The sequence below is a fragment of the Limulus polyphemus genome, unplaced genomic scaffold, assembly GCF_000517525.1.
Source record: "Limulus polyphemus unplaced genomic scaffold, Limulus_polyphemus-2.1.2 Scaffold1870, whole genome shotgun sequence".
In the NCBI taxonomy this organism is placed as follows: Eukaryota; Metazoa; Arthropoda; class Merostomata; order Xiphosura; family Limulidae; genus Limulus; species Limulus polyphemus.
Genome location: NW_013667480.1, coordinates 53,178 through 66,731, shown reverse-complemented (window position 1 = coordinate 66,731; position 13,554 = coordinate 53,178). Strand labels below are relative to the sequence as shown.

Here is a 13,554-nt window from a genome sequence, read left to right as displayed (position 1 = left end):
AGCCACTGAAAAATGGCAAAATGCAGAGACCACTCTGTGGGATAAATGCGACCCAGTCAGGAAAGAATTGGCTATGAGACTGAATGTACCCAATACATGACATGTCATCAAATGAATGTGATGTGTGTGGGTTCAATAAAGATCCATAGTGCAAAAACACAGGGATCTGGTGCCACCTTGGTGATTGACATAAGCAACCACAGTAGAATTGTCGGAATGGATCATAACCAGCTGGCAAGAAAAAAAAAAGTGATCCAAAGCCCACTGAACAGCCAGGAGTTCGAGAACATTAATTTGAAGAAAACTCTCCTCCACAGACTAACAACCCCAAACCTCCTGGTGATCCACCCAGGCACTCCAACCCTGAAGGGATGCATCCATGAACAGATGTATATCTGGTCATGTAGGAGAAAGTGGGACCCCCACTGACATGTGGGCCCTGTTCTACCATGAATGGAGATCATCTACAAGAGATGAGAGAAGGGATTGTGAAGGACCCATTGAAGAAACCGCATATGGGTCATGTTCAGGTATATGAGAAGGGACATGGAGGGCCACATCCCCAAAAGTGATAGAACCTCATGAGCTGTAAGTGAGGGAACAGACAGGGCTTTCTAAATAGCCCATTCCATAGAATGGAGCTGGAGAGGAGAAAGTTGGGCCTGACTGAGATGGGTGTTGAAGAAAACATCCAAATGAATAAGATATTGGATAAGGTAAAGAAAAGACTTCTCCAATTTGACCAACCAGCCACCTGTATGGTTTTGGCCAGGAGCTGACGAATGTGACAGGCCAATTCTCATTCAGAATAAGCAAGAAGAAACCAGTCATCCATATAAACATGGAAGCACAACCCCATGGCATATTGAGCAAAGGAGTGGACCACACAACAAAACACGTGCTGAGACTAGGACAAAAGGTAAGGCAAGAAACTGGTACACAACCCCCCATTGAACAAATCAAAGATATGGATGGGAATGCTCTGCCACAGAAATGTGTAGGTAAGTAGTGGAAATGCCCACCTTGGTCATCCAAAGACCTGGAGAAAATACCCACTCAAGAGAAAGGTATGCCCCCATGTTAAAGTGAGGAGTGTGAACATATTGATTGAGAAGGGATAAACTGATGATAGGATGCCAGTTCCCAGTCTTCTTGGGAACCACAAACAGGCAGGAGTAAAACCCCCATGAACCTGGTGGAGCTGGTTTGATAGCTTGTTGTGCGATGATGTTGAAGGATCCCGAGGAGAAGGGAAGGGAACACTGGATAATGGAGGAAAGGAGTGATAGGGGATAACGTATCCCTCCAAGAGCACCCTGTGAACCCAGACATTGGCGAGAAAATGTCCCCACAGAAGAATGAAATTCAAGAGATGAGCCCCCAAACCAACCACATAGTCCTGGTACTGCTGTTGGAAAATCATGCGTTGTTGAGTAAATTGTCGAAACGCAGCACTGCAAGAGGCTGGGACAAGAATAGGTTGGTAAGGGGAAGGTCAGAGGTCAAGAATCGGTCTTGACTGCGACAAACGAGCTACCAAATTAGTAATGATAGAATATTGATTGGCCGAGGCTACCAGTGACTTCAAATACTCAGGAACCAAGTCGAAACACATAATGCCACAAAAACGCCATGCAAAGGTCCTTTAGATAAGGAGCCTGGAGAGGGGTCCATGCCAAAATTGCATCACAGCCCAAAAGGTCCCAACAACAAACAAGCCATGTTTGAAGCACGAGAGCCAAAGACAACAGTGAGTCAATGTAGAAGTAAGGATGGAGAAGATTTCAGCAGCAAACCCCTCAGGATTCCTGTGAAGATCCTCTGACAGAAGGTGAAGGAAAGAAAGGTACCTTAACAGGCTTGTGAGGGTGAGACAAAGGCGAGAAAGTTGGGTTTGGGTAAGTTGAACAGGGTAATTGGGGGTTCGCCTCCCAAACAGAGAGAACTGACCCAAACAATTGTTGGTCGAGAAAGGGAGGACTGATCCAAAGTTTATGGGGGACAAGGCATACTAATGCTCTCCCCCAGATGAGAGGCAAATCTGTCCACGTGAACCTAATATTGAGGGACGGGTTGGGAAGTTGTTTGATGTAAAAGGAAAGATCTAGGGCCATAGGAAACAGGTGCAATAGACAAAACATTACATAAAAAGAGATAAAAGTCTGAAAAGACCAATGATGGATGAGCTGAATTATCAGGTAGTGAATGGGAAGAAGCAGCAAACTCCAGGTGGGGGGGGGACAAATGATCAAAGTCGTCTAAAGCCTGACTCGGTCCAAAAGGCTCAGGAAGAAGTAGGGCCAAAGTAGGCGAGTGAGGTTGCCTCATATACTGCTGAATCTCCCGATGGGTTGCCCACACCCGTGGCTGAAAATACGGCATAAAATGCTGGCAAAGTACCCAAAGTGGTGACTGTAACTTCAGAATTCATAAACGGGAAACACGAGGAAGTATTGTTTTATTAAAATATTAGCTCCACAACTGTGAAATGTAATAAATAGTTAAAAATATATAAAAATGAAAAATAAACCACTTCAAGGTAACTGAACAATGTAAAGAAGAACGTCTGAATTCGACAGCTGCCAAACAATAAGTGTTAGCTTGGTAGTAGTGCATAGAGGGAGTAACATCCATCACATGATAGTAATGTTCTCTTATTGGTGGAGAGGTGACACATGATGATTTGCATGAGAGACGTGTTGGAGCTTTGGATTCCAATAAAGGGAGAATGATGTCTTGTGGCATGCATTTCTGAAAAAGTTCGCATATAGAGGGCAGCACAAACATGTAAAGCTAATCTTGTGAGTGGAGGGAGAGTACCTTATCAAAAAATAACTTTATAAAACAAAAAAATCACAAATATACGAGTTTCTATAAAGTTTTAGTCATACATTATAAAAACATATAAAACAGACATATTTAGCTACAAATTACAAACTTCCTTAAAATTACTACAGGCTAAGACTGGATTTGAGGAAGTTATGAAAATTACCTCATTATGTCTGATAGGTGTTAAAAACCTAGGTTTTATAAATACTCTGAATAACTAAGTCAATTTCATTGCTTTTTATGATTCAGTTTTGGAAAACAGTTATTAAAAATCAAAGCAAGACAGTTTTGTATATATGACTATAAATGGTCTTTAAAATTTCTAATGTTTAACTAAATGCTTACTTCTCTGAATATGTGTGATGAATATCTCATTGATAAGTTTGATTTTTGACCTTTAACAAATTAATTTAATTTTTAGTGATATAATGTGGTAGAAAGTTACTGCTTTCAATAGCAGATTATTTCTAGAATTGGAAATTTCCCATCTACTCTATTATAAATGCATCTTCATTTGACTAATACTTCACAGGAGGCTTTATACTAACTTTAAAATTTTCTACACTGGACTCTGATTAAGCTACAATTTTGTATTTATATTTTATTTATATTTCATTTTATTTATTTCTTGTAAATGTAATAAAATATTTTAATGTTTTATATTATATATAAAAAAACCTGGTTTTTGCACTTTAATTATCAATCTAAGAAAACATACATGTGTAACTGTAATTCATATTATGGAAGGCTCAGTAATTTGTATTTCATTTACTTCTGTAAAAACAAAAAATGTTTATGGTTATCAGATAACAAAATCAGTCAGTAAAAGAAATAATATGTAAAACTGTAACTCTCTTAGCTAAGTCACCTAGCTGGCTACCATAACAAAATGCCCTGCATATCTAGAGACTGTAACAGATTTAGAAGAGCCCTTTTGGCTAAATATGATTTTTTTTCCCCAGAAGAAGTTGATTCTGCAAAACAATAATTCTGACCACTTTGATATTATGGGTACTGGTGTACCATAAGTTGTAATTTGCAATATATTGTATTCAATGAATAAATCTACCCTACTTATGCTTTGTTAATTTAGTTGCAGAACAATCTAATTATAAAATCATGTGCCTTTATTTTTTGGAGTAGCTTATTTGATATATCGATGAGTTACATTTTTATTTATAAATCTCTATTCGTACACAGTACATACCAACAAGTTTACATACCAAATACTGGATCTTTCACAATATAATGATAATGATTGCATCTACTTTTGTGCCTAACCTAATGATCATTAATGATTATCAGCAAGTTCAATAACATATTACAATAAAGAACTTTTTTTCTATAAGTTATATGTGGTATAATTATAACTGGTTTGAGAAGGATGCAAAATCAGTGACCTCTGTTTCATTATGCAAGGTTCATATTATAAGAGGCCATGGTAAAAAAAATAAAACAATCAAAAGTACAATGTAACAACATTATTTCACTCTCCCATGCTACTGATAACCACAGTGAATAAAGTATAAATATGTGGTAATTATAACATTTTAGTTAAACTGGAATTAATAACCAAGAAAATATTTAGTTATTGGATAAGTTATAACACAAAATTCAGTTTCAGTTCAATACACATATAGTTTCCAGTTTATTTTTATATGATTGACTTTATAATTACTGCACTAATTCATTCAAATTTCATTGTTTCTGGGTAATTCAGAAAATAGTAATTCAGCAAAAATGTACATATATTCTATTTTTCTAGTTATTTTATTACCTCTAACTCTCTCAGTCTCTTATGATGTTGTAAGCGTTGACCTTCTTCTTGCCCTTTAAGCTCTTGAATACTGTCCTGAATTTTTCGAATTTGTTCTTGTAACCTCTCCGTTTCATTTGTAACTTCATTTACGTAATTAAAAACTGCAAAGTTTTCTTCCTCTACTTCTACAAACTTTTCAACCACAGCATTGATGTCATCTTGATTGGCTATTAACTTTATTCTCTCAAAAACTTCTTTGTAATTTTCCAGTGTTTCTTCTGGACTTTTCTCTCCCCGATCCTTGCTAGATTTTTTAGTTTTACTAAAAGAAATTATAGTGTATAAACAAATAATCCTAAACAAGTGAACATGGTGGCATCTGTTTAATTTTCATTCATTTGCCATACGTTATATTTTAGTATCTAAAATATCATTTAACTATTAATCTTAATAGAGTTATTTTAAAGTAAATATTTCTGCTTGAATATTTCATACAATATAATGAGGAAGAAGAACCTGAATTGAATTTTTACTTTTAGAGGGACACCTACAGTAGCTAATCATTTTATTAGGACATAAGTACTCTTACAGACACAAATTAAGTTGATCACACAATGTGTCAGGTGATCTCTGCTGCCATATAAATGACTTGGATAAGCACATTTGCAGTTAGTCAAACAGATCTGGGGAAAGGCAAATATGTTGCAGCATTCAAAGGAAGCATGACAGTGGGTGCACACAGTGAAGGTGCCACAGTGGCCAAGGTGGTATCAGTAGTAGGCTGCTCCAAGGCATGAGGCATTTAAGTTTATCAACAATGGTGAAAGGTGAATACTTTGTCTGTTATGAAGGGGGAATATAGCAGAAAGCACTTAGTGACAGAAAGAAGGAAAAGATATAAAGTCCAACCTTCATCAAATAATACACCAATTAACAGACATTCAGGGTAGAGCAATCCACACCTATTTCCAGCTGTATCTTTTGAAGATCATTATATAAATCACTGATCTCAGTTACTAATAAGAAAACATGGTGAAAGGAGCTCAAACTTTGAACTAATGAGGAATGTAAAGAAGTTTTGTGTTCTGACAAATCACTCTTTACTCTTTTCTGCACAGATGGAAAAAGAGAGATTTGGAGAAAGCCACATAAATCACTTGACCACTCTTGTGTGGTCCCACTTGTCCATGCCTCTGGTGGTGAAGTCATGATCAGAAGCATGCTTTCCTTGCATATCCTTGGCCCCTTTAGAAGGAAGAATGAATGCCACAGTTTACCTTAGCATCATTTCTACTCATGTGCATCCAGCAGTGCTTCATATGTACCCTGATGGGGATAGCTACTTCCCTGAAGTCACTGCTCTCATCCATCATGTCTAAATTATGCATACATGGTTTGAGGAACATGATGGACATTTCAAGCGTCTTATATGGCCACCACAGTCACAAAGACTCGATTCAGTTGAGCATCTGTGGGATGAACTTGAAAGACACATTCACTATCATGATCCTTTGCCTACCTCACTCCATAAATTGATATTCATGTCTGAATGAGAAAATATCCCTCAGGACACCTTCCAGCATCTTGTGGATCTGATGCCATATCATGTCAAGCTGTTATTCAAGCAAAAGGTGACCCAACACATTATTAGATATAAGTCCAAGTATACCTTAGTAAGTTACAATAAATACATTTAGCTCTTATTTCATGATAGACAGCTACACTGCTAAAATGGTCTTTAAAATTCCCTTTTACATGAATCATTATGGTCCACATGAATAGTTTAATGAGAAAAACAATTATATCTACCAAGAAAAGATCTGTTGTTTTTTAAACAAATCCCCCCTCCAAAGAAACTACACAGGATACAGAACATGTTAAAAAACTGATGAAAATCAGTAAGATAAACAGCATCAGATCCTACCAAACTGAAAATTACATCTCAAAGATATTTATCTACACACAAATAAAAACAACAAGACAATCAAGAGGAATTTCAACAATTTCATTTAATGTCACTATTTACCATAGCATAAAACATAATGATAAAAAGGAAACAAAAATAGAAATTTACAGTACAATCTTTAAGGTAATTGTAAAATCACTACAGGAAGCTGATAGCATTTAGGTATTAATGTAAAGCCTATAATGATGCATAGGTAAAGATGAGGATATACTCCAATAGATTAACATACCAGTACATGAAATACAGATAAAAAATAAGGTTTACATCACCATAAGCAACTTGACAATACTTGAAAATGCATCACCTTTTGAAAGATATTTCTATATGTAGTAATAACCACCAGTCTTAATCAAAACAACCTATAAAGAAAAAGTTAACATTTTCCTTACCTAAAAATGTATTTCAGATAGATACCTATCTCTCTGCACCACTAAATGCTATTTACCTTACATGCAACTGCTGTGGAATTTCCTGGGCATGACACAAGCCGTGGGTAAATTCCACTTGCTCCTAGAATTATGGGAAGGACGTGGAACAACTGTGCTCAACCATGGACGAAAGATGGGACCACTCTGCATTCGGAATTATGAGGAAACAGTGGACAATGTACTAAACCAATATTGATCAATAATAAGGGTCACACTCAACCCAACTGGATAGTTGAGCATCAAATCTGAACCTGTATTACAAGTAGGCTCCTACATTGGCTGGTGCAATTCCTACCATCATCTGGGAAAAAACATCCAGGGACCCAGGTAGGAGGGCCCCCAACTTTGCCCTCTTCTCCAAGGGTGGAGGAATTCACTCTAACACTATAGAGGAAAAGCTTCATCCACCACCCCAGTAACTGGAAACTGGGTGTGGTAAGGACTCCCTAGCTCCATTAGTAGAATCTTGGGGAGGGGGGATGCACATTGGGAAGTCCCGAGGACTAGTGCTCTGGAAACAGTGCAATAGGTGAACCAAGTTCCCTAATTTTTTAAAAGCAAACTGACCCTGATTTATTCAGTCCAAAGATGGGCAGGATCTCCTTATGCTTTACTCATAATAGTCCATGAGTGGCAGTCCAGCATAGTAGAGTAATACCACTAGGTGATCTTATGGAACACCTCATTTCTACAGAGCCTGTTGCAACATATATAAAGTATATTGAATTAGTGGTTGCTAGTGTGGAATTGGGCAACACTTATCACAGAGTGAGATGCTGTGAAAATAAGGTAAAGGACCCTGAAATGTAGCAATGAAAATACTCACCCCTCTGTATATCTAGCATAAATTGTTAAGATAGCTACAGGGATAGGCAAAAATTCTCAGATGAAAATACTGCCAGATCATGCAAATAATATGAGATAATAGTTTTGGGGAGAGGTCCACACAATGTCCTCCAGCAGGCAAATCAACCAGGCTGCTATGGACATACAAATGTGACAAATCTGATTGGACATGACTTGTAGAAAATTCCTCGCCTTCAAAGAGAGCACAGAATAAAAAGTCTGTTGTCTAGCATCTCTTAAGGCATTAATGCAGGCAACAAAACATTCAAGACCTTCACTGAACATGACAACAATCAAAATCTGATTGGTCATAGAAGTGAGAAATAGTAATCAGAAATATCAGTGAAAGGGATTAATCCCTTTTTCTGTCTGAGCGTTTTGGATAAAAATAACTGGCCTGAAGATGTTGGTAGAATGATAAAGTGGTCTGTGGGCATACAGCACAAGCTACTCTTCCCAGCCATGTCTCAAGGTTAGCAACGATGAAAAATAAACCTTCAGTTGGAGGTGATACATGGCGTATGAGAATCAGACACAAATAGGTGTAAAGAAAGGGAACGTAACCTCAATATACCAGGTAGGTAACTGGAATGGTCCTTTGGGACAAAGGACCTGAAGCGACTTGAGTACTGAGGATTCAAAGGATATTTAGTTGCCAGCCCTGTATACAGTGGCCTTATCGACTACCATTTGATACAATTATGGAAGGTGCAAAAACCCTTGCCAAATAGCCAGAGTTATGGTTGGCACTTTTGATTGAAATAGGTTCAACCTCCTCTCAACACATCATTGCCGATATGTGTGTCATTTCTGTTGATAAATGTTTATTTTGGACTAAGCAAAAACTGAGACCCTTAGAAATTAAAAGACTGCATAACCTCTATGTCTGAATCTTGAGTTTCAGGATAGCCAGATATACCATGTCAGATCATGACTGCCTCCAAAGAGATAGCCTAAGAAGAAGTGGACATACCAGAAGGTACTACAGAAGCAGAAACCAGCCAATCTGGTCCTATCAACAGGATCCAATGATGGGTTGAAACAAATCATATTTAGTACCCTGGGTAACATATGAAGTGGAGAGAAGGCCTAGAGTTGTAATACTATCCTGTCCTGATGGAATGCAAATGGAGACCAAATTGCCAGTAGTTGGTGATTCAATGATAGGCCAACCCACCAATCAGAGTTGCAAAATGAGAGCCAATCCAACAAAACCTTGCAATGAAGCACCTGCTCTGTCAGGAGAATGTCTGGATTGAAACAATTGACCTGCTACCAGAGGCATGACCCATGGAGCATGGCAAGCTAGTAGGGTATAAGATCAGAATGGTCCTGAGAAAGGAGGTCTAAATTTCAAAAACAAGGAGCCCTGGACCAAGTGCCTCCTTGATAAGAAATACAAGGCATCAGATAACCTTGATAAGCCCAGACCATGAGGCATTGCCTTTTGAAGAACAAGAAGGACTTTAACATGGCGTAGGGAAGCCTCTTTGTCCGTGCATAGACCATGGAATTCCTAACTTTTGATATATGCACCCCATTATTGAAGCAAGGCATTCGTGAAGAGATGGAACTCTGGAAGACGAGCGGTAGAGGAACCCATATTGTAGTAGTGTCCCGATTCAACAACTCCTCGAAATTGAAGAATGATCACGAATAAGGAAACCGGGGAATCCAGTTAATCAATATTTATTATCTATTGGTTGCATAAAGCCATTAAAAAGATCTCTTGTACTCTCATCCCAAATACATGAGGGAATCAAGTGATGCCCACATTTCCAGAAGAGAAAGAACCATCTGTGCAGTGGGAGAAGGAGAGATGAATAAGAGTCTGGTGTCCTATTCCATAGCCTTGAGCAGGATGGGAGTCAGTTGAGTCTGACAGAGAGATGAGATGAAAAATAAAAAATACCCAGATGGATGACATATTGAATTAGAGCAAGAATGGATGTCTCAGCCCTAAAAATGAAGCCTGCCTTGGTTGTTTCTGAAAGTAGAATCAGGATGTGATGTTCTGACAACTGACGAGATGGTGCCAGCAGTAACCAGTTGTCCATGAAATGGTGTGTGCACAGTGTGACCGAAAGGATGGAGGTGATTAGAACAAAACTTATACGATGCAGCAGAACCCATGTGAAGACAATGCAAGTCCAAGGGTAAAAACCCGGAACTGCAGTACCTGACGCTTGTGCACAACAAATGCTAATAGTGGTACTCCATCACAATGGCAATATACAGATAGGAAACAACTTGGACATCTACAATCCAGTAAAAAAATTTAAACTCAGATTGAGGAATGAGTAACTTGTGAACCTTGGAGAATCTAGGCATTGATATAGACAAGAAAGATCAATAACCGGACATCAATCTCCTATCTGCATAGGCTCAACAACGGACAGAAATAAAACCTTGGAAAAATTAGCATGACACTCTCACTACCCCCAAACCAACCAAACTCTGATAGCCCTACAACTAAGTTCCAAATTCCAATGATCTGCAGGAAATGGAAAACTTAGAGGTTGGATGGATAATAGTGGTGAAGATGTGAACTGATTGACTAATCCTGACTGAAGGACCTGCAGTGATCCCGGATTCATGGCTATAGTTACCCCACTTTGAGAAATTCTCGAAGCCGAGCCCCCACAGACCCAGAAGTTACACAATAATTATTGATGCCTCTGTCGATATGACAGAGGAACAGGAATCTATACAATTATTTAAGTAATGGGAGATTAATATGTTAGTTGTGGTTCACATACCAGCATGCAAAATCTCTCATGGTCAGCAAAAAGAATCAAGAGTGGTTGTGATATGCCAAACCTGAGGGCAAGTGATTCAAAAAAGCATATGGTTAGACTCATTCAAAGAGAAATATGTCAGATGGAAGAGATAACAAATCCAAAAAGTTATGGAGGAAGAGGATAAATCCCTAGAGGAGAATGTATGCCATGGTAAAAATAGTCAAGGGTGGTTTCCATGGACAGGAATAGTCCAAGAAACATAGCAATGGACTGACCATACAGGACACAAAAGATGATCAGGATCAGAATGACTGTACAACTAGAATACAGAAGATAGAGAGATGGAAAAAACATCTGATTTCCCTCCCAGGCAGCCCAAACCATTGGAAGAAAGGAGCAGTAAGGGAGCAACGTCAACAAGTTTCTATAATATAGAGTACAGGAGGTGTATGAGACACAAATGTCAAGAAAAAATTGCCATAATCAAGTTGGAGAAAATGTCTTTGGAGTCAAATGATACAAGGAACAGGAAGCCAATAGCTCAAAAGATGGGGGCATGTAAGAGCCAAAGAACCACATAAAGGTCCCAGTCAGGAAGAGGGACTGGGCAAGTGGAATGATGGACAAAAAAAGACCTTTAAAAGTCCTGTAAGGACAGGCGAAATGATGGGATTATTGGCATGCAAGAAGCGGAAAGTTTTTTACAATTCCACTTAGTAACCTGCAATGGACAAAACAGATAGGCCTCTGTCAAAAAGCTAGGTAAAGAAAGATGTACGATGTGGCAGAGTAGGATGATATAATGGAAAAGAGTGGAAGAAGAACCAACATCAGTAAACAGAACACTTATATTGACAGATATCAAATGCAGAAGCCTGACAAGAATAAGAAAGAAAATGGTTTACCCTTCAGGAAAATCCCATTTATCTTACAATGAACCAGACATATCCCACACATGAAGATGAAGGTGTGACATTCAAGGTTAGCAGAGAAGGATAGTAAGTGACACATATGTAGAAACCAAGACCGAGCCAGCCAAAGATATGCAATCAGAAGTGCCTGGCAAGGGATGTCACAAATGATAAAGAGTACCTAGGGAAGAAGGCAAAGAGGAGGGTAGGCATAAAGAAAGAGACTGAAGAGCAGTTGAGTCTGGGGTTGGTGATCAAAAGATAGGAAGTCTTTGAATCAAGGGGAATCACAAAGACATTGATCAGTGGGGTCACAAAATGGGAGCAAATCCATTGGTAAACCAAGGGATGTAAGGATCACTCTGTGGGAAAGGTTGTGTCCAGTCAAGACAAGTGATCCTACAGCAGATTCAAAACTGCCTGGACATGACATACCACTGGGTGAATGTTACAATCGTCAGCACAATAAAGAAATTCAAGAGTGAGAAGCATAGGTCCCGAGAGCAGGTGACTCCCTGGTGAATGATGTAAAAAGCAGCTGTAGAGTTGTCCGATTGAATCACCACAAGATTACCTGACAATCATTACTGAAGAAGTTGGCAAGCCCAATAAACTGCAGTGATCTCTACAATGTTGATATACAGAGATTGTTCCTCTGGAGACTGGACCTCAGAAAGATTGGTAGTGTTGAGACTCCCCTCCTCTCCAATCAGACTAAGAGAGTCTGCTTATATGAGAGTCAGGTTGAGGGAGAAAGTGGAATACCTCTGGTTTTGTTGGAGCAAGTGACAGAAAGAAATGCAGAGAGAAAGGGCAGATAAGATCACAACCAAGTGGAAACAGGGTTTTAAAAGCAGCAAAAGTTCACAAAAGTAAGAGAACCTCTGCACAAATAGAAAAGGAGAGTGAAAAGCATTCAATGGCAAGATCTCCATAGGCAAAAAAAAAAAACACAAGGAAGAGGGTTGAGTCCATTCTACACAGGAATTAAGAAAAACTCCCAGGTGGGCAAGATACTGAGTAGAAGTCAAGATGGACTTGGAACTTTTGACCAACTGGCCCAGGTGAGACACCTCCTGAAGAAGAATGGTAGTAGCAATCACTGAATACTGTTGATATGAGGCCAGGAGAAGTTAGTTATCTATATAATAATGGAATTAAAGGCCCAGAAGATGCATGACCCGAGTGAAGAACCACATGATCTGGTTGAAAACATAAGGGGACATGGCTAGGCCAAAGATAGGGGCAGAAAACTGAAAGCTCATACACTGTGGAAAACCAGAGGAAATCACTGGATATGTTACAAATAGGAATGTGAAGGAAGGCCTCTGAAATATTGACCTTGATAATTCACAGCCCAGGAGAGAGGCTCAAAGCAGACTGAGAAAGCCTAACATTTGGAAGCGAAGAACGAGAAAGATTGAGAAGTAACAGATCAATGATAGGGTGCCAATTTCCCATCTCTTTGGGGACGAAAGACAGTCAGGAAAAAAGCTCTGAGTGGAGCTGGAGTTAGATTCTATAGCTTCAACAGCCAACATAGAAGTAACAGCATCTTGAAGATACACAGGGTTGGAAAGTGGATGAGAGGAAAGAAGAAGTGAATTATCAAAGTGTTGGGACAAACCATGACAAAGTGCTTGCACAAGTTATGGGTCACTGCTGAATGGAGACCACATGTGGGCAAAGTAAGAAGAGTTGGCACTAATGGGATCAAAGCCCAGATTTATCTCCAAAGATTAATCACTGTTGACAGCTGCAATGGCCTGCCCTGCGGGACAATGGGATGACAGATAGAAGTGAACGGATAAGGAACAGAAGAAGGCTTACCCCAACATGACTTCCTGAGGATATGTAGCAGACTGAGGTACTCGTGGTCTAGTGAGTTGGGAAATAAGAAAACAATGGAAGATTGAATGCAACGAGCCTAAACATTTCTCAAAAGAAAAGAGATGATTCAATCCTCAAAACAGCCCCATCTTAAATCATGCAAATATCAATAAATGGACACCAGTCTCCTGTAATATGTTTCCATACATATTCATAAAATTACAATTGCATAAAATTCACAATT

The 13,554-nt window shown here is 38.9% G+C and overlaps 1 protein-coding gene across 1 annotated transcript in view; it reads right to left on the bottom strand.

Moving 5' to 3' along the window:
• Positions 1 to 13,554, bottom strand: part of LOC106465208 (coiled-coil domain-containing protein 63-like) — a 71,311-nt gene that overhangs the window by 6,314 nt on the left and 51,443 nt on the right. Inside the window, exon 6 of the mRNA XM_022393064.1 lies at positions 4,607 to 4,910. Within this exon, the coding sequence (XP_022248772.1) occupies positions 4,607 to 4,910 (304 nt within the window). The remainder of the gene's footprint in view (positions 1 to 4,606; positions 4,911 to 13,554) is intronic.